Source organism: Suricata suricatta, chromosome 12 (assembly GCF_006229205.1).
Source record: "Suricata suricatta isolate VVHF042 chromosome 12, meerkat_22Aug2017_6uvM2_HiC, whole genome shotgun sequence".
In the NCBI taxonomy this organism is placed as follows: Eukaryota; Metazoa; Chordata; class Mammalia; order Carnivora; family Herpestidae; genus Suricata; species Suricata suricatta.
In genome coordinates, this window is record NC_043711.1 from 57,077,955 (window position 1) to 57,103,672 (window position 25,718).

General features: G+C 44.4%; 1 protein-coding gene across 1 annotated transcript; it reads left to right on the forward strand.

Annotated features, from left to right (window-relative positions):
* On the forward strand, positions 1–25,254 carry ISY1 (ISY1 splicing factor homolog). Its single transcript, XM_029916490.1, has 11 exons — positions 1–249; positions 1,651–1,673; positions 2,275–2,326; positions 3,671–3,736; positions 4,836–4,878; positions 9,832–9,944; positions 13,745–13,862; positions 18,758–18,880; positions 19,695–19,816; positions 24,120–24,206; positions 24,558–25,254. The coding sequence occupies exons 1-11, from the start codon at positions 247–249 to the stop codon at positions 24,663–24,665; spliced, it is 858 nt and encodes a 285-aa protein (XP_029772350.1). The 5' UTR covers positions 1–246; the 3' UTR covers positions 24,666–25,254.
* The last annotated feature ends 464 nt before the right edge of the window (positions 25,255–25,718 follow it).

A 25,718-nucleotide genomic window follows, 5' to 3' on the forward strand; every position in this document is an offset into this window, starting at 1 on the left:
GCCGGACGCCCAGGGAAGGCAGCTCTACAGGAGCGCTTTTGCGTTTCCTCTTCCTCCTCTAGTCAATTCTCGGTTTCACTTCCGGTCCCCCCACTTCCGGTCCATCCCGTTTGTCCTTCCGACGGAAACGTCGGCGGTGCGGTCGGATCGAGTGTTTCAGTTCCCGACTGGGTCGGCCTCGCCCGAGTTAGTGAAGCTCCAGGGGCTGGGGCCGCGGGGCCCGAGGGCAGCACCCTCGCTGCCGCCATGGTGAGTTGGGTGGGTGCGGAGCCGAGGGGGCGAGCGGGCGCGCTGTGAGGACCTCCCCTGCCCCATTCGAGCGCTCGTGGTGGAGGGGTGCAGCCGGCAGCACTGCAGGCTTCAGGCTCTTTGGCAATCTGTAACTTGGGTTCCCTTCCTCCTCTCTTCAACTGTCAAATAACCTAGAAACGGGTTGTCACACCCGCTCTTTATCTCCCGCATGGGACTTGGGGACAAACAAGTGGCTAGAAGCAACCATTCCTGTGGGAGAATACACCCAGATTACTGCTTCATACTGCCCTGCTCAGCCTTGAGGCTCTGGTTTCTGAACTCTGACAAACATAGAGAATCATTCTGTCCATTTGCTGGCAAGGGAGAAAAATCCGTGGACCTGGATATTTTGGGTGCAGGAGCTGTTGGATATTTTATATCACTGTCCCCATCACACATTCATATTTGTGGGCTTAGAATACCATGGGTACCTGCCCATATCACATTGATTCATTATTTGGTGGGGAAGTTCCAGCGAGCCCCTAACTCAGTGTTTTAAGCATGGAGTAAGCATTGCGAAACACAACATTCAGTATCTCAAATCTCTAGGATTTCATGAAATAGGTAGGACACCATCTCTGCCTTCAAGATGATGGTTTTCCCTGGGAGCGGAGCTTTGTTTTATTTCTTAGTTGGTAATGTATCTGCCAAGCTTTTGCCAAGTTTCTTGTTTTGTCTGTTGAGACGGAAGGCCAGAAAGCGGAAGGCCAGAAAGGAGACTTACATTGAACTTACTTTTGCTGAGTATCTGTAAGCTGCATACCTGATTTTTTATGTTTATCTCTTCAGTCATCATGACATCTCTAGGAGATAAGAGGTATGATCCCCAATGTAAAGATGGGGAACCTGAGAGACTACTTCTCAGGAATGGTTAAGTGGAAGAGTTGAGAGTAAAGTTCAAGTCCCTGACTTAGCAGGAGTTACATAAAATTCACATTGGAAAAGCCAATCCTTTTTTCTTCAAGTTCTGCTGGCTGGAAACAGACAGTTGGGATGCTGAGTAGAAAGGACCATGGTAGTTATGAACCCAGATAAAAATAGTAGCAGCCCAGTTGGGAAGAAGGGGCACAGATGAACTTTCTGGGATGGTGATGACACAGGTGATACATTTTGAAGGATGGGTAGGTGTTAGCCAGATCCACGGGGTGGGGACAGTGGAGGAGTGAAGATGTATGTGGAGGGAGCAGCATAAGTAAAGTCACAGGATTTGGACATCTTTTGATTTTTTTTTCCCCTTTTCTTTTACGAGTTCAAACATTATGCTTGTGACTTTCCTTGTGATACTTTTCTCTAAAAAGCACATGAAAATAAAGGGTATTTAAAATATGATCATTTTTCTCCCCTTGTCTCTCCCTTTAGGCCCGAAATGCGGAAAAGGCCATGTAAGTATTAACTCGATTTTGTCTATAAATTTTAAGTGACTTGGTTATTACCATGGAGCTTTTTTTGTGTTTGGTCCCTTTAGTATCTTTTTCTTTCTCTACATGTCTTAAAATAGTATTCCTATGTCTGATGCTTGTTTTCCTAGTAGTATTTTCTGACAACTCCCCAGAATCTATACTGGATAAACATTAGTTCAGTTGGGGATGGGAGAGGGGCTATGAGAGTGAGAGTGAGGCACCCCATGATACTAGTCTTTTAGAATCTGGATGCGTTGCTCACCAAGTGGTCTGATCAGTAGCGTTTCCCATGGTCCTTACACCCAGTGTAAGTAGAATAGACATTTGGGTGTTCAGGAAATGCCAGTGGCTTTTTAAGTTCCACTTTTGGAACACAGAAACCCGTAACTTCTCCATGGGGTCTTAATCTCTTGCGCATACTCACGGATGCTCTCTTTTTACAAAGAATAATTATTATAATCTGTATATGAATAATATTCCTGAATGGCCAGTGTTAAATATGGTCATGAGTAGATCTCCATCTAGGAACATGGGTGATAAATCTGTGAGAAGTATCTGATGGCATCTTATTTCTCCCTGATAGGACGGCCTTGGCAAGATTTCGCCAAGCTCAGCTGGAAGAGGGAAAAGTGAAGGTTGGTGTAAATCCTCCTCATGAATTGTAAAGCATCAAGAACAAATGTGGTAAAGCTCTCTCCTGAGCGGGCTAGACTTCCAATGTCTTGTCTATACTTGCCAGCACTCTTATGAGTCTATACACTTGAATTGTAGGTAGTGTGATGATCTGTTTCCACTCCTCTGTATTATGATCATTGGCTTCCCATATTGTCCCAGCTCTGTCTACTAGTGAATAATAGTGGAGTGTGCTGGGGGCACCTGGGTGGCTCAGTCCTTTAAGCGTCTGACTTCGGCTCAGGTCATGATCTTGCGTTCCATGGGTTCGAGCCCCACATTGGGCTCTATGCTGATACCTAGCTTAGAGCCTGGAGCCTGCCTCAGATTCTGTGTCTCCCTCTCTCTCTGACCCTCCCCTGCTCACACACTCTCTCTCTCTCTCTCTCTCTCTCTCAAAAATAAAAGTAAAACATTAAAAAAAATTAAAAGACATAGTGGAGTGCGCTGTGGAGAGGAGCTCTAAGCTGAAACTAGTAAATGATCTCATCTCACAGAGACTCACCCAGGTCAGGGATAATAGGTCCCATTCTTTTAATGTTTTTGTTTTGTTTTATAAAATTATACACACATGCTCACATACACATGCATGTGTACACACATGTTTATGTGTGTTTGTTCTAAAATTTTTTTTAAGTTTCTTAGAGAGCAAGTAGGGGAGGGGAGAGAGAGTGAGAGTGTGAGTGAGTGTGTGTGAGGCTTGAAATCATGAACCTGAGATCGTGACCTGAGCTGAAGTCAGATACCTAACTGACTGAGCCCTACAGGTGCCCAATAGACATTATGTCTTAAGATAATATGAATATTCCATGAAATGGATATAACCTAGCTTACTTAGTCATCTCTCTTATAGACCTTTAATTTGTTTCCAGAGGTTCAATGTACTAGATAGTGCAACGTATATATATTTTTTGCCTTTTTAGTTGTTTCCTTTTTTTAAAAAAATACTTATTTATTTTGAGAGAGAGAGAGTGTGCATGTGCAAGTGGGACAGGAGCAGAAAGAGAGGGAGAGGGAGAATCCCAAGCAGGCTCCACACTCTTAGTACAGAGGGCATTGCAGGGCTCTGTCCCATGAATCGTGATATCATGACCTGAGCCGAAATCAGAGTTGGCTGCTCAACTGACTGAGCCACCCAGACGCCCCTGTATAGTTGTTTCCAAGTGGAGACGGTAGTGAGAGATACAAGGAAACTTCAAATGTATTTAGACCATTAGACCTTTAGTCCTGAGGGCTGAGTCCGTTGTGAATGCTGCATAAAGCTCGTAACTAGTACAGTGGCAATATGTGTATTTTCTTCTTCATAGGAAAGAAGACCCTTCCTTGCCTCAGAGTGTACTGAACTGCCCAAAGCTGAGAAGTGGAGGCGACAAGTATGTTCTGGGTGAATCTGGTCTTCGTAGAAGTAATATGTCTCTGATTGTTTCTTTTTCTGTTGAAGTATAGTTGACACAGAATGTTATATTAGTTTCAGATGTACAACATGATGATGCCACAAGTGTAGCTACCGTCTATCACCATAAATGCTGTTATGATACCATTGACTATATTTCCTATGCTGAACTTTTCCCGCTGTGACTCATTCCATAACTGGAAGCCTGTATCTCCCACTCCCCTTCACCCATTATTAGGCCCACCCCCCACCTCCCACCCCTTCGGCAATCATCATGTCAATCAATTATTTCATCATTGTTTCAACAATCAATCACTGTTCTCTGTCTTTATGGGTCTGTTTCTGCTTTTTTGTTTGTTTATTGATTTGATTTGCTTTTAGATTCCACCTGTAAGTGAAATCATATGGTATTTGTCTTTCTCTGTCCAGCGTATTTCACTTAGCATAATGCCCTCTAGGTCCGTCTGTGTTATTGAAAATGGCAAGATCTCATTCTTTTATTATAGTTGAGTAGTGTTGCATTGTGTGTATACACACACACACACACATATGCACATATGTGTATGTATATATATATATATATATATATAACATCTTTCTTATCCATTCAGCTGTCCATGGACACTTGGGTTGCTGACATATCTTGGTATTGTAAATAATACTGCAATTAATATGTATCTTTCAAAGTAGTGTTTTTTATTTTCTTTGGGTAAATACCCAGGAGTGGAATTCCTGGATCATATAGTATTAATATTTTTCATTATTTTTGGAACCTCCATACTGTTTTCCATGGTGGCTATACTAATTTGCATTCCCACCTGCAGTGCAAAGGGTTCTCTTTCTTCCACATTTTCGCCAATGTGTATTTCTTATCTTTTTAATTCTAGCCATTCTGACAAGTGTATGGTGATACGTCATTGTGGTTTTGATTTATATTGATTATTTCTTATTATCTGAGTGATTCTTTACCAGAGTTCTAAGTATTTTTAATTGCTAATTTTGAATTGTATTTTTTCTGTGCTTTCAGACATAATCAAAGGTCATGAAAATTTATTACCTTTTATTTTATTTTTTTACAGATCATTGGAGAGATCTCTAAAAAAGTGGCTCAAATTCAGAATGGTAAGCTACCTTGCCTTTTACAGTGTTGTTGTTTTTTTAAGTTTTATTTATTTTGAGAGACAGCGAGAGAGAGCGAGAGCACATGCATGCACAAGCAGGAGAGGGGCAGAGTGAGAGAGGGAGAGAGACAATCCCATGCAGGCTCCACACTGACAGGATGGAGGTCGACCCCACAGAACCACAAGATCATGATCTGAGCCAAAGCCAAAAGTTGGACACTCAACCAATTGAGCCACCCAGGTACCCCTAACAGTGTTAATTCTCAAATCCACTGGGGGATTCCAACACTTCTCTCTCAAAAATCAATAGAACAAGTAGGGGTGCTTGGGTGGCTCAGTTGGTTAAGCGTTGGACTTTGGCTCAGGTCATGATCTCACAGTTCATGAATTCAAGCCCCACGTCAGGGTCTGTGCTGACAGCTCAGACCTTGGAGCCTGCTTTGGATTCTGTGTCTCCCTCTCTCTCTGACCCTCTCCCACTCATAGTCTGTATCTCTCAAAAATAAACATTAAAAAAATGTTTTTTAATTAAAAATCTATGGAACAAGTAGATAAAAAAATCAGTAAGGACATAGAAGAACTGAACAAGAGTGTTAATCAATTTGACATTTATAGAACACTCCACCTAACGGAAAGAATACTTTAAAAAATAAAAAAAATTTTTTTGTTGTTGTTTATTGAGTCAGAGCGAAACAGAGCATGAGTGAAGGAGGGTCAGAGAGAGAGGGAGACACAGAATCTGAAACAGGCTCTAGGCTTTGAACTGTCAGCACAGAGCCTGATGTGGGGCTGGAGCTGATGATCTGTGAGATTGTGACCTGAGCTAAAGTTAGCTGTTTAACTGACTGAGCCACCCAGGTGCCCCAGGAATACATTTTTTTAAAGATTGATTGATTGATTGATTTATAGAAAGAGAGAGTGCCAGATGGGAGGAGCAGAGAAAGAGGGACACAGAATCCCAAGGAGGCTCTGCACTGTCGGCCTGGAGCCCAACTCAGGGCTTAACCTCACGAACCATGAGGTCATGACCTGAGCCAAAATCAAGAGTTTTACGCTTTTCTGACTGAGCCACCTTGGTGCCCAAGAGTACTTTCTTTTTTAAAGACCATGTAGAATATTTATGAAAATAGAACATGTTCTGGGGTATAAAACAAATGTTAGCACATTTAAAATAGTTGAAATCTTACAAAGTATGTTCTCTGATGATAACAGAATTAATGTAGAAATCAGTAACGGAAAGATATCTAAAAAATTCCTAAATATTTGGAAATTAAGCAGCATGTATCTAAGCAACCCATTTGTCAAAGAGAAAACTGCAAGGATGTTCAAAAACCTTTTGAAGTAAATGAAAATGAAAACGTAATATTAGTATTAAGGGACAAAAACACTTTGGGGGGATGTATTAAATCAGTGCTTTTTTTTGTATTAAAATAATAGAAAATAAGAAAGGTCTCAAATCAATGATCTAAACTTCTACCCTAAGAAACTAGAAGAGAAGAGTAAATCAAACCCTAAGTAAGCAGAAGGAAGAAAATAGTAAAGGTAAGAGCAGATATCAATGAAACTGAAAATGGATGATGAGGAGAGAAAAGCAATCAAAAGCTGGTTCTTTAAAAAGATCAATAAGGGGCACCTCGGGGAGCTCAGTTGGTTAAGGGTCCGACTCTTGATTTCAGCTCAGTTTATGATCTCACGGTTCATGAGTTTGAGCCTCACGCTGAACTGTCAGTGTGCACTATCAGTGCAGAGCCTGCTTGGGATTCTCTTTCTGTCTACCCCTCCCCCCCACACTCTTTTGGTCTCTTAAAATAAACAAACAAAAAAATTAAAAATAAAAATATATACATAAAAAGGTCAATAAAACCAATAAGCTTTTAGTCAGACTGACCGAGAAAAAAAAGAAGATACAAATTGGGAACATCTAGGGGGGCCTGGCTTGTTCAGTCAGTAGAGCATGTGACTCTTGAGCTCAGGGTCAGGAGTTTGAGCCCGAAGTTGGGTATAGAGATTACTATGTAAATAACAAACAAGCAAGCAAACTTAAGAAAATGACAAGAGTGGGGAGTGACGTTGGGAATATACTACAGACATTAGAAGGTTAATAAGGGAATGTTACAATGTTATGCCTATAATTCAACAACTTGGATGAAACTGACCACTCCTTGAAAGACAGAAACTTAAGAGAATCAGTTCTTACCCAGCAGCACTTTTGCCCCCCAGGGGACATTTGTCAGTATCTGGAGAAACTTCGATTTTTACAGCTTGGGGTGCTACTTGCGTCCATAAAGCCAGAGAAGCTGCTAAGCACCCCACAAAGTACCCTCCAGAGAATTATTGGACACAAAATGTCAATAGTGCCACTGTTTAGAAATATTGTTCAAGAGAAATTGATACATGAGCATTTCTATGTCTATTAAAGAAATTAATAATTTTTTAAAAAAAGTAAATTCTATGCCCAGTATGGGGCTCGAACTCTTGACACCAAGATCGAGAGTTGCATGCTCTACTGACTGGCCAGTCAGAATTCCCTATATCTATTAAAGGAATTGAATACGTAGTTAAAACCTTCCAGCAATGAAAACTCCAGGCCCAGATGGCCTCACTGGTCATTTATACCAAACATTTAAGGAAGAAATGAATACCAATTCAACACAGTTTCCTCCAGAAAATTGAAGGGGAAGGAAACTTCCTCGTTCATTTTATAAATTTTACTATTAGCGTTACTGTGATACTAAAATTAGAAGAAGACATTACACGAATAGAAAAAAATTTGCCAGCCAATATTCCTCATGAGTGTAGAAATCCCCTACAGAATATTAACAAACCAAATCCAGTAATTTATAAAAAGGGTAATACATCACAACCAAGTGGGATTTATCCTTGGAATACAGGTCCGATTCAGCATTAAAAAATGAATATAATTCACTATAATCATTCTAAAGTAGAGAAACCTCTCTAGATGATCTTTACTAGAGATCGTCTCAGTAGATAACAGAAAAAATATTTGGCAAAATTTGACATCAATTCATGGTAAAAACTCTCTGCTAACTGGGAATAGGAGGGAATTTTTTTTACCCAGATAAAACACTTCTACCAAAAAACAAATAGCCAGCATCATACTTAATGTGAAAGGTTGAATACTTTCCTCCTGAGAGCAAGGACGAGGCAGAGATCCATGTTCTTACCACTTGAATTCAAGGTCATACTGGAATTCCTAGTCTGTGCAGTCAAGCAAGGAAAGGAAGTAAAAGGTACACAGACTAGAAAGGAAAGAATATAATTCTCTTCTCAAACTATGTAATTTTCCATGTAGAAGGTCTCAAGAAATCTTATGGGAAGCTTTCTGAAATAAAGAAGTGGGGGCGCCTGGGTGGCTCAGTCAGTTAAGCATCCAGCTTCGGCTCAGGTCATGATCTCATGGTCTGTGGGTTCAAGCCCCGTATTGGGCTCTGTGCTGACTGCTAGCTCAGAGCCTGGATGGAGCCTGCTTCGGATTCTGTGTCTCTTTCTCTCTCTGCCCCTCCCCTGTTCACACTCTGTCTATTTCTGTCTCTAAAAAATAAATAATGTAAAAAAAATTTTTTTAATGAAGAAGTGAGTTTATTATCAAGGACACAGAATAGAAGATCAATACACAAAAGTCAATTCTATTGTTATAAAGCAGCACTGAAAAATTAGGAAGAGAACATTTGTAGAAAGGGCGATTTACAGAAGCACCGAAGCAGAAGGAATACTTAGGTATAAATCTAACAAAATGTAAGTGTGATCTGTATGCTTAAAACCCTACAGCGCTGATGAAGGGAATCAGAGAAGACCCAAGTAAATGGAGAGATCCACAGCATTTGTGGATGGGAAGACTTAACCTAGTAATGATGTCAGTTCTTTCTCTTTTCAAATACTGTATCACAATCAAAATCCCACGGGATTTTTTAAAAAGTAGATTACCAGATTTTTTCCTACATTTTAAATGGAAAGTCAAAAGAACTAGAATAGCCAAAATAATTTTGAAGAACAAATTGTAGTCTTCATACCACCTGACTTTAAGATTTAATATAAAGATGGGGCGCCTGGGAGGCTCAGTCGGTTGAGCATCCGACTTGGCTCAGCTCATGATCTCACAGTTCGTGGGTTCGAGCCCCACGTTGGGCTATGTGCTAGCAGCTCAGAGCCTGGAGCCTGCTTCCGATTCTGTGTGTCCCTCTCTGCCCCTCCCCTGCTCATGGTCTGTCTCTCAAAAATAAATGTTAAAAAATAAATTTAAGAAAAGATTTAATATAATACTACTATATTCCAAATAACATGGTAGTGGTGGAAAATAGACCAATGGAAGAGAGTAGGAAAAAAGGGCCACACGTGGTCAGCTGACTTTTGACAGTGGTGCAAAAGCCATTTGGTAGAGAAAGTTGGGGGGATACTCCCTTGCAATAGCCACATGATACTATGTTTTAACATATCAGGGTTCATTAGCCATTTCCCTACCGTTGTGGTGGGGCACCCCAGCTGCTTGTGGCCGCCTTCAATGACACCTCTGTAAACCCCCTTGTCCTCTTCCTTTAAATAAGTCCCTTAGGCTTAATTCTCAGAGGACAAAAGATGTTCCCATATAATAAAGCATTGCTTTCCTGAAAGGGTGAAACCAACATAGAATTCTCCAGCGCCTGGTGCTTATGCCAACCTGGATGCTAGGTGCCCCTACCACTAAAGGTATTTTAATAGTTGGATAAATGGGACCGTAGGATTGCTTCAGTTTATATTTCTTCAGTTGCTAATGAGGATGAGTTGTTTTTCCTCTGTGCTGGTGGGGGCTCTGTTCATATCCTTGCCTTTTCCTGTATGGGGGTTTCGATGGTTTTTCTTATACATTTAAACGAGTGTTTTGGTAGGTATGGACGTTTATTTTTAGGGGTAACATTAAGTGCTGTCTTGAAACAATGTTAATGTTCTTGTCTTCCAGCTGGTTTAGGTGAATTCCGAATTCGGGACCTGAATGATGAAATTAACAAGCTGCTAAGGGAGAAAGGACACTGGGAAGTCAGAATAAAGGAGCTGGGTGGTCCTGACTATGGAGTAAGTAAGCGGTGGTGTCAGTGGATGGTGGTGGTTAGCTAGCGAGCGTTTTGGCAGGCTGTGTGGCTTTGCACCCCCTGCCACGCCCAGTCCATGCCAGCCACAGAGTATGAACTTGAGCTTTGAAAAGTCCCTGTTGCCTATGGACAGGAAGCATGGAAAAGTTAGGATAATTCTTCCACCCCATAGAACAGCCCTCTAAGCAGATAGGGCACCTGAGTTTACTTCCCAGATGTTCTTGAGTAAGCTGCTTAATCTCTCCGGGCTTCTTGTTTCTTTATTTTTAAATTCTTTTTTTTTTTTTAATGCTATTTATTACGGAGACAGAGAGAAACAGAGCATGAGTGGGGGAGAGGCAGAGAGAGAGGGAGACACAGAATCTTAAGCAGGCTCTAGGCTCTGAGCTGTCAGCACAGAACCCGACACGGGGCTCAAACCCACAAACCAAAAGATCATGACCTGAGCCAAAGTTGGACGCTTAACCGGCTGAGCCAGCCAGGCGCCTGTTTGTTTATTTTTAAATGTTTATTGAGAGAGAGAGAGAGAGAGAGAGAGAGAGAGAGTGCGAGTAGGGGAGGGGCAGAGAGAAAAGACAGAGGATCAGAAGCAGGCGCAGCACTGACGGCAGAGAGTCCAATATGGGACTTGAAATCACAAACCGTGAGATCATGACCTGAGCCGAAGTCTTAGGCTAACCGACGGAACCACCCAGGCGCCCCTGGCCTCATGTTTAAAATGACCATGGCTCTGGAGCACCTGGCTGGCTCAGTCGGAGAAACGTGCAACTCTTGATCTTGGGGTTGTGAGTTCGATAGGTGTAGAGATTACTTAAGGGAATAAAAATACTTTAAAAAATGTTTATTATTATTTTGAGACAGAGAACAGGGGAGGAGGCAGAGAGAGAGGGATGGAGAGAATCCTAAGCAGGTTCTGTGCTGTCGGTGAGCTTGATCTCACAGAGATCATGACCTGAGTTGAAATCAAGAGTCAGATTCTTAACTGAGCCACCCATGTGCCCCAATCTGTTCTATTTTATGGCTGAGTATTCCATTACATACACACACACACACACACACACACACACACACACACACACACCCCATCTTCTTTATTTATTCATCAATCAATCCATGAACAGTTGGATTGCTTGCATATCTTGGCTATTGTGAATAATGCTACAGTATTAGGAGTGCTTCTTTTCAAATCAGTGTTTTCATTTTTCTTTAGGTAAATACCCAGTAGTGGAATTACTGGATCATATGGTAATCCTATTTTTAATTTTGAAGAACCTCCATACTGGTTTCCACCGTGGCTGCACCAGTTTGCATTCCCACCAACAGTGTAGGAGGTTCCTTTTTTCCCACATCCTTGTCGATACTTGTTGCTTCTTGTGTTTTTGATACTAGCCATTCTGACAGATGCACAGGATATCTCATTGTAGTTCTGATTTGCATTTTCCTGATGATGAGTGATGTAGAGCATCTTTTCAGTGTGTCTCTTGGCCATCTTTTGCCTTTGGAAAAATGTCCATGTCATCTGCCCATGTTTTAATTGGATTATTTGTTTTTTGGTGTTGAGTTGTAGTAGTTCTTCTATATTTTGGTTATCAACCTCTTATTGGATCTATCCTTTGCAAATATATTCTTTTAATTAGTAGGTTGTCTTTTTGTTTTATTGTTTCCTTTGTTCTGCAGAAGCTTTTTATTTTGATGTAGTCACAATAGTTTATTTTTGCTTTTGTTTCCCCTGCCTTAGGAGACATATCTAGAAAAATGTTGCTATGGCCGATGTCAGAGAATTTAGTGCCTGTGCCCTCTTCCAGGATATTGATGGTTTCAAGTCTCACATTTAGGTCTTTAATCCATTTGGAGTTTATTTTTGTGTATGGTGTTGGGAAGTGGTCCAGTTTCATTCTTCTCCATGTAGCTGTCCAGTTTTACCAGCATTATTTATGGAGGAGTCTGTCTTCCCGTTGCATACTTTTGCCTCCTTTGTTGTGCATCAATTGACCATGTAACCTTAGGTTTATTTGTGGGCTCTGTGTGTGTTCTGTTGACCTGCGTCTGTGTTTGTACCCCTGGTATACTATTTGGATTATTAAGTTTTGTAGGATCTCTTGAAATCTGGAATTCAACTTTGTTTTTCTCAAGATTGCTTTGGCTATTCAGGGTCTTTGTTCTATACAAGTTGTAGCATTTATTCGTTCTAGTTTTTTGAAAAGTGCTGCTAGCATTTTGCTAGGGACAGCGTTAAATCTGCAGGTTGCTTTGGGTATATGGACATCTTAACAGTATTAATTCCTCCAGTACATGAGCGTGGAATTTCTTTCCATTCGTTTGTCATCTTCAATTGTTTTCCATCAGTGTTTTCTACTTTTCAGAGTACAGTTCTTTCACCTCCTTGGTCGAGTTTGTTTTATAAATTTTTGGTGCAATTGAACATTAATGTTTTAATATATTTCTCTCTAGAGTTTTTTTTTAATGCTTAACAATTTTATTTCCATTTTCTATTTGTAAAAGTAATACGTTTAGACTTTAGTTTCACAAGATGAGAAGAGTTCTGGAGATTACTGGTGGTGAGGATACACGATATTATAGATGTATTTAATATCACTGAACTTGTCCACTAAAAATTGTTTAGAGGGGTGGTACCTGAGTGGCTCATTCGGTTAAGTACCTGACCCTGGATTTTATCTTGGGTCATGATTTCACGGTCTGTGGGGTCGAACCCTGCGTTGGGCTCTGCACCAGCAGTGCAGAACTGCTTGGGATTCTCTCTGTCTCCCTCTCTCTCTGCCCCTCCCCTACTTGTGCACACATTTTCTCTCTCACAAGGTAAATAAACTTTAAAACAAAGGTTAGGATGGTAAATTTTGTTATGTGTATTTTGCCACATTAAAAAAAGCACAGAAAAGTGGTACATTTATCACTACGGTCAGAAAAGTTTACAGAAGCAGGAGAGTATTCAGGCAGGATGCTGTTACCTGGATGCAGCTACTCGAGTCGTTCCTCCTGTTTTTCTGTGAGAGCCATGACTGAGATCACACTCCTGAGTGCACAACTTCCCCAAGTGGTGGCGTTGCGCATGTAGATTCTACAGAGTTTTATGCAAGAAAAAAAGGAAAGAAAATAAAAAATAACAAAAATTGTAAAAATACTTAAATATTTGTTATATTCTATGAATGATATAGAATATGTTTTATAGTTTTCTACTACATAGAAATAACTACTACTGACATTTTCTATTTACCTTTCTAGCATTTTTTTCTATGCATGTATGTGTTTTGTTTTACTTATTTATTTATTTATTTTTACCATTTTTTATTTATTCTTGAGAGACAGAGCATGAAAGGGGGAGGGGCAGAGAGGGAGGGAGACAGAGAATCCAAAGCAGGCTCCAGGCTCAGAGCTGTCAGCGCAGAGCCTGACACGGGGCTGGAACCCATGATCCGTGAGATCATGACCTGAGCCAACGTTAGACGCTTAATCGACTCACCCCCCTACTCACAGTCTATTTCTCTGTGTGCAAAATGAATAAATGTTAAAAAAAATTAAAAAATAATCATTTTTAAGTTTTGGAATATATTCCATCCCTGGCGATGCTGTAATTTACTTAAAATCATCCTCTTACTCTTAGGTATTTAGGTTGATTTTAATTTGCTTTAAAAAAGTGTCTAAATAGTTTTATACATTCATCAATATTTCCCCACATTTACTGTTGTTATCTTAAAATACATTTTCATACATAGAAGTGGTGGGTTAAAAGATCAGACTTATTTTCTCTTTTTCCTTCCCAATAAGAAAGTTGGCCCTAAAATGCTGGATCATGAAGGGAAAGAAGTTCCCGGGAATCGAGGGTACAAGTACTTTGGAGCGGCCAAAGATTTGCCCGGTGTTAGAGAGCTGTTTGAAAAAGAACGTAAGTGATTGCTGGTGTTTGTGTCGGTCTTAGCCTCTAATTACTGGTAGTCCTTGTACCAGATCCATGTGCTGGTGCTCTTCCTGGGTTGTCGCAGCTGCACAGTAGTGGTGTCAGAATTATTGTCCCACATTTTATTGTATTTTATTTTTAACTTGTATTTATTTTTGAGAGCCAGAGCATGAATGGGGGAGGGGCAGAGAGAGAGGGAGACACAGAATCTGAAGCAGCTCCAGGCTCTGAGCTGTCAGCTCAGAGCCTGATGTAGGGCTTGAACCCACGGACCTGAGCCGAAGTTGGACGCTTAACTGACTGAACCACCTGGGTGCCCCTGTTCCCACATTTTAAATGAGAAACTTTAAATACCAGGAGGGGCGCCTGGGTGGCTCAGTTGGTTAAGCGTCCGGCTTCAGCTCACGTCATGATCCACGGTTCGTGGGTTCGAGCCCCGCATCAGGCTCTCTGCTGACAGCTAGCTCAGAGCCTGGAGCCTGCTTCAGATTCGGTGTCTCCCCCTCTCTCTGACCCTCCCCTGCCTGCGCTGTCTCTCTCTGTCTCTCAAAATAAATAGAAAAGATAAAAAATAAACAAAAAAAATAAATACTAGGAGTTGAAGTCACAGGCCCAAGTCACAATCGGGGCTGGGAGGCAAATCCAGAATTGACGGGTGCCGAAGTCTCACACAGCTGTCTCTCAGCTTGGATGCCAAGTTTGCTGTTTGACGTTCCCTCACACTATCAGGGCAGGCTCTGACGTTCATTGAAATGGGTTCACGTTGCAGTTACTTATTCGTTGAAAAGAGCCCTAGCTGAAGAATGAGTAGAAGCTTGGGCCAAACCCCAGTAGGTATGAATGCAATAATGTGGCGGTGCTCTGTGCAGATTCAGGCCTGATGCCCTTGCCTGGCCTGCCGTTTCCCTCCGTGGCTGTGGGGACAAGGAGTCTAAACACTGTAGAAAAAAGTGTGAGTAGTGAGAAGAATGACTGCAGTGCTCTCACCACTGTTTTCCGCGCTCTTCCCTTCCAGTTTTCTGTTTGTTTAAAAATATAATTCAACCTGTATTCAGCCCTGCTTTTTTTTTTAAGTTTATTTTTTTTTTAAGTTTATTTATTTTGAGAGAGAGAACCATCAAGGAAGGGGTTGGGGGGGCGGACAACAGAGGATCCAAAGCAGACTCTGTGCTGACAGCAGAGAGTCCAACACAGGGCTTGAACCCATAGACCGTGAGATCATGACTTGAGCTGAAGTCAGACACTTAACTGACTGAGCCACCCAGGTGCCCCAAGCACGACTTATTTTTAAATTAATTATGCCCAGACTGATTTTGCATGCGTTATTAACACCACTTAAAATTCATTCAAGGGGTACCTGGCTGGCTTGGTTGGTGGAGCATGTGACTTTTTTTTTAAATAATTTTTAAAAATATTTTTTTATTAATTTTTGAGAGGGAGAGAGCATGAGCAGGGGAGGGTCAGAGAGAGAGAGGGAGACACAGAATCCGAAGCAGGCTCCAGGCTCTGAGCTAGCTGTCAGCACAGACCCCGACGCGGGGTGTGAACCCATAAACCGCGAGATCATGACCTGCGCCGAAGCCGGACGCTTAATCAGCTGAGCCACCCAGGTGCCCTGGAGCATGTAACTCTTGATCTTGAGGTTGTGAGTTCAAGGGTCGTATTGGGTATAGAGATTACTTAAATATAAAATCTTAAGAAAAAAGTCTTGGGGTGCCTGGGTGGCTCAGTCAGTTAAGCATCCTACTTCGGCTCAGGTCATGATCTCACATTTGTGGGTTTGAGCCCTATGTCGGGCTCTGTGCTTGCAGCTCGGAACCTGGAGCCTGCTTCAGATTCTGTGTCTCCCTGTCTCTCTGCCCCTCCTCAGTTCGTTCTCTCTCTCTCAAATGGACATTACAAAAATTTTTAATTATTTACAAAAATCTTAAGAAAGTAATAAATCAGAATCTAAATATCCTGCTGTTCATTGTGAAAATAATATAGTTTTATTACAGAGAAGTTGTAAAACACAGAAAATCAGAAAAACAACTGCCCATATTTTCCCATCTGTAGATGACAGTTGTTGACCTATTGGGGCTTATTTCCTTCTAGTTTTGAAAGGGAAATGACAACCCAACAGGTGGGTCAATGAATCAAAGCTGATCGTTTAAGAAGAAAAAATTCAGATGTAGAGGGGGGCACCTGCATTGGGGTTATACTGTACATATTACTTTTTTAATTTACATTTTTAAAAATTTATTATTTATTCCAGTTGTAGATTTTTTTTAATAAGAAAGTACATAAATCAGCCTAAAGGAGTGTGATTCAAAACCACTCTCCCCTGTGTCCCCCCCCACCCGCCTTTCCTGTGCCCCTCGATAACTGGTCGTCAGTATTATCTGTTTGGTATGTTCCCTTCCAGGCCTTTTTTAAGGCACTTACATGCTTATTTCAGAAACTAAATTTCATCCGTATGAGTGACAGATGCTTATCCCCAATTCAGTGTAGGCAGGAGAGTGAGTTTATTGACTCACATGATTGAGAAGCCCACGTGGTTCGCCTTCAAGAAAAGCTGATCCCAGGCCACGTCTCCTCCGTGTTGCCGTTTGACTTCTGCCACATGAGCTTTTTTCTATCTAGTTCTCTCCTTGTGGCAGCAAGGGGTCCATCACCAACTTACATTTTGTCTTCTCTCAGCAAGAGACTTTTTTTCCTCCCAAGCAGTTTAAGCAAACCCCCTAGAATTGAATCTGATTGGTGTTGACCAGACCATAGTGCCACCCATAACCCAGTCCCTGTGACTGGGAGGGCCGCAGCATTCTGAGCCAGCCAGGTTTTAGCCCTGAACCCGGTCCTGGGTGCAACCAGCGTGGTCACTGGTCAGGGAGCAAGAGGAGTGGAGCAGTGGACGGAGTTGCCAATAACCAGTGTCAGGTTGATGGGCAGAGACCTGCCAGGGCACAGGACACAGGGCTCTCCCATACCTGTTGTGTTGGGCTCTGCATCGCTACCACTCCGCATCGTTCTGCTTAGAGCTCTATGAGTGGATGTGAAGGATCAAAGTATGATATGAATTAGCCATATTTAATGCTTATTTATTTTTGAGAGAGAGAAACAGAGTGCGAGCTGAGGAGGGGCAGAGAGAGAGAGAGGGAGACCCAGAATCCAAAGCAGGCTCCAGGCTCTGAGTGGTCAGCACAGAGCCTAACATGGGGCTCTAACCCATGAACCGTGAGATTATGAGCTGAGCCGAGGTTGGACACTCAACTGACTGAGCCACCCAGGCACCCCTGAATTAGCCATACTTTAATGTAGCCATTCCTCTTTTGGTAGACCTTCAGTTACTTCTAATTTTCTATAAGTATAAAATATTTGCTTATCTGATAATTGAAAATACAGTTTATTATTTTTACTTTTTATTTCTCTGATTACTCATGAAATTATAATTGAATTCAGTCACTAATAGCAGTTTTTTGTAATGTTTATTTATTTTGAGAGAGAGAGAAAGATAGTGCACGGGGGAGGGGTCAGAAAGAAAGGGAGAGAGAGAAGTCCAAGCAGGCTCTGCACTATTAGTGCAGAACCAGACATGGGGCTTGATCCCATGAACTGAGATCATGACCTGAGCCAAAATCAGGAGTCGGGACACTTGACAGACTGAGCCACACAGGCATCCCACTAATTGAAATTTTTATACATGTGAATTTTTTCTACTGAAATGATCAGCTTTTACTTTTTCAGCTATCTGTTGGGTTGTCATTTCCCTTTTGATTAAAAAAAATTTTTTTTAATGTTTGTTTATTTTTGATAGACTGAGAGAGACAGAGCATGAGCAGGGGAGGGGCAGAGAAAGAGGGAAACGGAATCCAAAGGCTCTGAGCTGTCAACACAGAGCCCAATATGGGTCTCGAACCCATGAACTGTGAGATTATGACCTGAGCCGAAGTCAGATGCTCAACCAACTGTAATCTCTACACCCAGTGTGGGGCTCAAACTCACAACCCTGAAATCAAGAGTTGTATGCTGTACTGACTGAGCCAGCCAGATGCCCTCCCTTTTAATTTTCAAGAATTATCTAGGGGCGCCTGAATGGCTCAGTTGGTTAAGCGTCTGACTTCAGCTCAGGTCATGATCTCACAGTCCTTGGGTTTGAGCCCTACGTCGGGCTCTGCGCTGAAAGCTTGGAGCCTGGAGCCTGCTTCGGATTCTGTGTCTGTCTGTCTGTCTCTCTCTCTCTCTCTCTCTCTCTCTCTCTCTCTCTCTCCTCTCTCTCTGCCCTTCCCCGGCTCACTCTGTCTCTCTTTCAAAAATAAAATAAAGACATAAAAAAATTAAAAAAAAAAAAGATCTAAATATCCTGAATAGTAACCCTTAGTCTGAAAATATTTTCTTTAGGACTTTCTCATTTATCTGTTTTGTTTCCTTATAGTTTCTTTTGTCTTATCTATATACTTAATGTTTTCCTGTCCTGTTTTTTTCATTTAACATGACATTTCCTACGTTATCAAAACATCTTGTGGAATAGCAATAGAGGGGCCGTCAGATAATCCCCCGACACACATCCTGCAGTTTATAGCCTTACATTATTCCAGGTTTTCACGACTCTGTGAATAATACAAATTTCTGTCCATAGAGTTTTGCCAGCCTTTGTTTTTGTGTTTTTGGTTAGGATACATTTTTTCTAAATAGACCAGTTGGGTTTAAGTTTTCAAAATGGACTTTAAAAAGGGTTGTGCCACTTAATGTAATTCTTTGACCAGTCCAGAGAGGTGCGTGTGTCATCGTACTGTCTTAAGCACGCACATGCACACACACGCCATGGCCTCATGACACTGTCTGGGATGAAGGCTTCGGTGTGATTGTGGTGGGACACTTAGCTGAGCTGATGCTGTTTCTTTTAGCCCTCCCTCCTCCAAGAAAGACGCGTGCGGAGCTCATGAAAGCAATTGATTTTGAATACTACGGTTACCTCGATGAAGATGATGGTGTCATTGTGCCTTTGGAACAGGAATATGAAAAGAAATGTAGGTCTCGAAGCATTTCATTTCATGATAGACGGCATCGGGTTTCTGGTCTGTCCTTTGAAAATGGGCTTTTCAGTAGTACTGTATGCCGGAAGTGGGTTGGTTTCATTGCTGAAAATTCCTTCAGAGGAAATGGTCTGCTCGTGACCTAACCCTCAGTAACTGTGACGCAGTCAGGGCTGTGCTGAGCCAGAGCTGCAGGTTGGGGAAACCCAAGAGTGACATCTGACCTGCCCTCGGTCACCCAGAATTCATCACCTAGATTCCTTCCCATGTTGGCCTTTCTTAAAATCAGGAAGTGGTGCCCATTTAAGTAGCTTTTAGATCTGCTGTAAGCATGGCCGGCAGGTAATCAGTGTTGAGCAAGGTGGGCGTCTCTTTCTGAGTGCTGCTTCTATGCCAAGCCTTGTGCCAACCATTTTGTGGACATTGTCCTGAAGCCTCATGCCTGCCCCGTGAGGAAGCAGTTCCACCAATCCCCCCGGTATGTTGAGCTAGGCCTTTGGTGCGGGTGATCAGGAGTCTGGCCCTTTTCCAGCATGCGGTACCACTGTGTCTCCTTTGTCATGTAGGCCTGTCCGGAAGTCACTCGGGTCGTCAGACTGGGGATGATCTGGGGACGTGCCCTGAATCGCTGCCTTATTGTGACTTGCAGCTAGCCTGTTGCGTGACCAGACTACCTCTCATGCTCCATTCCTGCATGTCAAGGCGGAATGGAGGGTTCTCCGAGGGGATGTCTGGGCCTAACCCTGCACTGCGCAGAGAGCTAATTTAGAGCCCTGACTAAGCAGCACCTGCTCTCCCGTTTCTCCAGTCAGGGCCGGATTGGTGGAAAAGTGGAAAGCAGAGAGAGAGGCTCGGCTGGCAAGAGGAGAAAAGGAGGAGGAGGAGGAAGAGGAGGAAGAGATCAACATCTATGCTGTCGCCGAGGAGGAGGTACTGTGGGCAGCAGGTGGGGAGGGGGCGCGGCGGGTGCTTGCTGCCGTTTGCTCCAAGCCAGGGAGGCCGGGGCTGGAGAATCAGGGGCGTGGCAGGAAGGCTCGGTCCATTGGCGAGGGGACAGGGTCAAAGCCTAGCTCTGAGACTTGAGCTTCCTCAGCTGGAAAATGGATGTGAGGATCACCTCTCAGCATCCCAGGGAGGGTTCTAGAAGGGAATGGCTGTCAGAGCACTTTGTAAACTGTGCTCTACACCAGCATTGCTCCCCTGCATGTTAGAGATAGGCCCTCCTGAGTATACTGCTGTCAGCCTTATAGACACATTTGATGCCATATTGAGTGATAGCCCATGTCCCCGTGATTTCTTTTTATTTAGTCACTTATTTATTATCATCATATTTTCAGGTTTCATTATGTATCTCTCATATTAGTTGCTTATACATTACAAAGTAGCACAGACTGGGTGGCTTAAACACCAGAAACCGATTTCCCCGGAGTTCTAGAAGCTAGAAATCTAAGATCAGGGTATCAGCAGGGTAGGCCTTATCATTTATTTTTGTTTTTATATTTATTTTTAAAATTTTATTAAAAAAATTTTTTGTAACATTTATTTTTGAGAGAGGGTGCGCCAGCAGGGGAGAGGCATAGTGGGGGGGGGACAAAGGATCTGAAGTCGGCTTTCTGCTGACAGCAGAGAAACCTATGCAGGGCTCGACCTCACGAACCACAAGATGACCTGAGCTGAAGTCGAATGCTGACTGAGCCACCCAGAGGCCCCTCATAATTTCTTTGTAAATGGCAGTGTCAAAGCTCTTGTGCAGTCCTAACAGCTCCATTTTAGAGGTCAGAACCAGTCCAGGGCAGAGAAGGGACTTCCAGGGACATGGTTGAGGGTGGAGCTCTGGTCCTCCCTCTCAGACAGAGCCTTCTAGCCCTGGGCCCTCTGAAGGACCTGCCATGCAGGCCTTGCTCCCTGGACAGATCGAGAAGGGGTGACATGGATTTGCTGGACTGAGAAGGGGAGGGGAATTACCCATGCATGGGCCCAGGTCAGGTCCTGGGTGAGGAACTTGCTGTGGCATCAGTGGCAAGGAAGCAGGCTCAGGGAAGTATAGTGAATTGGTCATTGTCACACAGGATATGGTGAACCTGAGGTCAGGTTCATGTGCGGGTCTGGCTGCTAAGCAGTGGGGACAGTAAGGCATTTGAAGCCCTAGAATGGTCTTCGTAGCTGCAAATCATTCATTTGTTCTTTGAACAGATGTTTGTTTAATTAGTGACTACTGTGAGCCAGGCCCATGCCAGGGCACAGAGGAGAGGCGATGGGGACCAGTGGCAGTGACAGCAGTCTGAGATAGTGATGTGTAGGGAGCTGACCCTTCAGCCAAGGCCTGGAAGATCAGAACAAGTCAACCAAGTGAGAGGCAATGGGGGAGGAGTGTTCCAGGCGGCAGGAAACACAGGCACCGAAAGACGCCAGGGGAGTGTGAGGGACAGAGGACAGGCCAGTGTACCTGGGGCGCAGTGTGGGCTGCTGGGATGGGCCGGAGGGGGCAGGAGAGAGGGGCAGGCAGAACAGGCAAGTGGCCCGTTCCACAGTGAGGAAGGTTTGCCTTCGTCCAAAGAGCAGTGGAGAGCAGCAAAGGTGGGCGTTTTTCCTTTTAACTTTGAAAAGATTTATAGCAAGCTGTAAAAGTAGCACAGAAGGGCCTGTGTGTCCTTCACCCAGTCCCCAGTGGTCACAACCTTCCAGAGTTACAGGGCAGAATCAGCACTGGGAATGGAGGTGGTGTGTGAAGTGTGTGGCATCCTGTGTCTTTTAGCACTTGTGTAGATCCATACAACCACCATTTCTAGCCAGATACAAACATGTGTTGCACCCTTATAGTCATGCCTCCCTCCGGCCCCCCTCCCGCCCCCCACCATCCCTCACCCATGGCAAACTCCAGTCTGTTCCCTATCTCTAAAATTCTGTCCTTACGAGAATGTTTCACAAATGAGATCATAATGTATGCCACCTTTGAGGATGGTCTTATTTTTTTAATGTTTTATTTATGTTTGAGAGAGAGACAGAGACAGAGCATGAGCAGGGGAGAGACTGAGAGAGAGGGAGACACAGAATCCAAAACAGGCTCCAGGCTCTGAGCTGTCAGCACAGACCCCGACTCGGGGCTTGAACTCACGAACCGTGAGATCATGACCTGAGCTGAATTCAGACAATCAACCAACCTAGCCCTCCAAGTGCCCTGAGGATGGTCTTTATACTCAGCACAGTGCCCTTGAGATCCATCCTGCTTGTTGATTTCAAGAGCTCATCCCTTTTATTGTGTGGTAGTATTCTATCTACATGGAGAAAAGTATGCGGGTGTTAAGTGTGTGGGGCAGTGAATCTTCCCGAGGCAAATGACCCTGCACAGCAATACCAGGTGCAGAGACCCAGCATGACCGGCGCCCTAGGAGCTTGCTCCTGCCCCTGTGGGTGTCACTCCCCTGATGGCTAGCAACCCTTATGCTCTCACCTGTCTCTGAACTTCACGTGGAGTGGTGAAATTATGCATTCCCTTTGGTGTCTAATGGTTGCAGGTGTTTGTCGAGCACCCCGTCGGAGGCTATAAGATAAGGCTGCCATGGTCTTGTCCTTATGTGGCCATTTACACTGAGTGTGCACCAAGGAGTGGAGTTACCAGGTAGTAGACGGTGCGTGCTGGGCTTCGGGAGACACAGCGAAGCCACTTCCAAAATGCTTGGGCCACTTCACACTCCGACCGGCAGCAGCCAAGAGGTTTTCCACTGCAGGGTCCCAGCTGGCACCCTCCGCAGCTTGGGGGTGGGGGGGGCCAGAGGCCAGTGCAGGGCATCCAGCGCTGAGATCGGCAAACAGGGGACACCCCGCCCCCCCTCACGGGAGCCGTCTCTCCTCAGATCTTCAAGGCCACATTATTTCCTGACGTTACTGGTGATTTCTTTTGACTCACGTGCAGACTTGAGGACTTGATATTTTTCTAGGTTGGGTACATTTGGTACTTGACATTTTTAAATCTTAACTCAAAAAATAGATAACATTAATAAGGTTTAAAAACCAGAAAATACGTAAAGATAAACGAAGAGTCTCTAGTTCTCCGAGTGCCAAGATGCACCGGTCCTCATGACTGTTGTGAGTTTCTACTCTCATTTTCTTTCCTCATTTGCAGTGTTGTGTTGCTTTTCTCAGTAGTTAATGGTGGATCTTCATGGCTTTCTGTGTGAGCACCGAACTTCCCCATTCCTTTTGTTTTTCCCTTTATTTGTTAAATGTTTGTTTATCTTTTAAAATGACATTTAAAAGAATATTCTTTAATGTTTACTTATATTTGAGAGAGAGTGTGACCAGGATAAGAGCAGAGAGAGAGAGACACACACACAGAATCTGAAGCAGGCTCCAGGCTTTGAGCTGTCAGCACAGGACTCGATGTGGGACTCGAACTCACAAACTATGAGATCATGACCTAAGCTGAAGTCTGACGCTTAACTGACTGAACCACTCAGGTGCCCCTGATGTTAATTTTTTTAAAGCTTATTTTGAGAGAGAGATTCTATTTATTTTTAAGTTTATTATCTTGCACAAGAGAGAATGGGGGGAGCAGAGAGAACCTCAGGCAGGCTTCATTGCTATCAGCAAGGAGCTCGAGTGGGGATAGATCCCATGAACTGAGAGATGATGACCTGAGCCAAAATCAAGTCAGATATTTAACTAACTGAGCCACCAAGGCACCCCAAAATGTTTGTTTATTTTTGAGAGAGAGAGAGAGAGAGAGAAAGTGAGCAGAGGAGGTACAGAGAGGAGAGAGAGGGACAGAGGATCTGAAGCATGCTCTGTGCTGACAGCAGAGAGCCCGATGCGGAGCTCAGACTCCCAGACTGTGAGGTCATGACCTCAGCTGAAGTTGGAAGTTGGGGGCTTACCCAGCTAAGCCACCCGGAGACCTGTTTTCTTCCTCTTAAATAGCTGCAGAACTGTGTATTAAAATTTTTTTTTAATGTTTTCTTTTTTAATTTATTTTTGAAAGAGATAGCACGAGCAGGGGAGGGTCAGAGAGAAAGGGAGACACAGAATCTGAAGCAGGGTCCAGGCTCCAAGCTGTCAGCACAGAGCCCAACGTGGGGCTTGAATCCACAAACCACGAGATCATGACCTGAGTCAAAGTTGGAGGCTTAACCGACTGAGCCCTCTAGGCGTCCCAGAGCTATGCATTTTATAGCGGTACCACCGGGTGTTTGATGGGCTCCTGCTCGCTGACTTTGGCTTGTTCTCTGTTTCGTAGTCTGATGAGGAAGGCAGCCAGGAGAAAGGAGGCGACGATGGGCAGCAAAAGTTCATCGCCCACGTCCCGGTGCCGTCACAGCAAGAGGTAGGACAGAGGCTGAGATCTGCCCTAGCAGGAGGGGTGTCCCCAGGGCCAGGGGCCTCCCGTGAAAGGAGCCTGCAGAGTGCATTCTTTGGGTCTCTCTTCGCCCTGCGTATCTGTTAAGGCAACTTTGACTGACCCCATGGCATTGGCCGCTGTGCCCCTGGTAGGCAGGGTGTGGGATCTGAGGGGGCAGGGTCCCATCTGCTTTAGGGGATACTGATGAACATGGCCGTTCTCCTCCTTCAGTGGGAGAGAGTGGGGCTCTGGGAGGTGGCTCTTCCGTGGCCTCTGTCCTGGGCACTCCCTCCGGGCTGAGTTCCAGCATGAGCCCTTTACTCCTGCTGTCCACAGATCGAGGAGGCGCTCGTGCGAAGGAAGAAGATGGAACTCCTCCAGAAATACGCTAGTGAGACCCTTCAGGCCCAGAGCGAGGAGGCCAAGAGACTTCTGGGGTATTAGGGCCGAGCTGGGACCTGCACGGGGTCTGGAAATCTGCCGGGTGACCGTCACCCACCGCCGGCCTTTGTCCTGGGACTGCCGATGGGCAGGCTGGTGCCGTGAGTACTGGGACCCCTTCTCCCATCTTCCCTGACACCCAGCCCCAGCCTTCCCCAGCAGGCTGTGCGTGTCAGCTGTCATGTTTGTATGCATTGGCTATCATAGGAAGCCACTTAAAATTTTCACCCCGAGTATGCCAGCTGGCTGCCTGCGTTTTATTTAGCTTTCTGCTGGTGACCGCCGGGGATGGGGGTCAGGTTATGACTACCATTAAAAAGCTGCAGTTTTTCCTAAAAAGACCTACTGCTTCCTCCTCTTGAGAAATGAGAACATGTGTCAGCTTGGCCCACAGTCCCATAGGTGAGGCACCAGCCAGGCCTCATCCTTTTGAGGGGAGACCGCTTACAGTTCTCCAGGGCCTGCTTGTGGCTCGCTCCGCTTGCCTCATCCCCTCCTGCCCAGGCAGCTGGAATTTCAGTTTGTTACTTCTGTTTCATGACTGATTCTGAAGAGAGCTATTTTTATTAAAGATTTTTATATCAAAGGGCAACCTCCACGTCTGCAGCCTGTTCCCTGGGGACTGTACTGGGTTGCATCAGGATGCAAAGGGCTGAGTGGCTGCAGGGGACAGAGTCGTGGAACACGCAGGCCACTGTGGGAGGGATGGGACCAGCCGAGGTGGGCAGACAGAGCTGTCCTCACCACACCCCGAGATGGCCCGTGCGAAGTCACCCTGAGGATGTCCAGGAAGCATGAGTTGGAGCCAAGCCTGTCATCTGGCCTGCGTCTTTCCTCTCCGGGGTGTGGTAGGGAGGGGTCCACACACTCAGGAGGGCTCCTAGGAATGAGTGTCAGGACCAGCTGGTTGTCCTTTGGGTCTGGGCCCGGCTGGGACCCATGACACAGTGGGGAGTTCAGTTTTTCAGGTGGGTCTGGGGTCTGCCTGCCAGGGAAGCCTCGGGCTCAGGGAAAGGTAGAGCCCCTTGTGGCTGTGGGTGGCTGCGGGTTGGTCCT

What these genes read in the sequence shown, in the direction of transcription:
- ISY1 (XM_029916490.1), top strand. An exon ending in ATGCTGTCGCCGAGGAGGAG is followed by an intron (nt 19,817 to 24,119) that starts GTACTGTGGGCA and finishes TCTGTTTCGTAG; the next exon opens with TCTGATGAGGAAGGCAGCCA. An exon ending in CGGTGCCGTCACAGCAAGAG is followed by an intron (nt 24,207 to 24,557) that starts GTAGGACAGAGG and finishes TGCTGTCCACAG; the next exon opens with ATCGAGGAGGCGCTCGTGCG.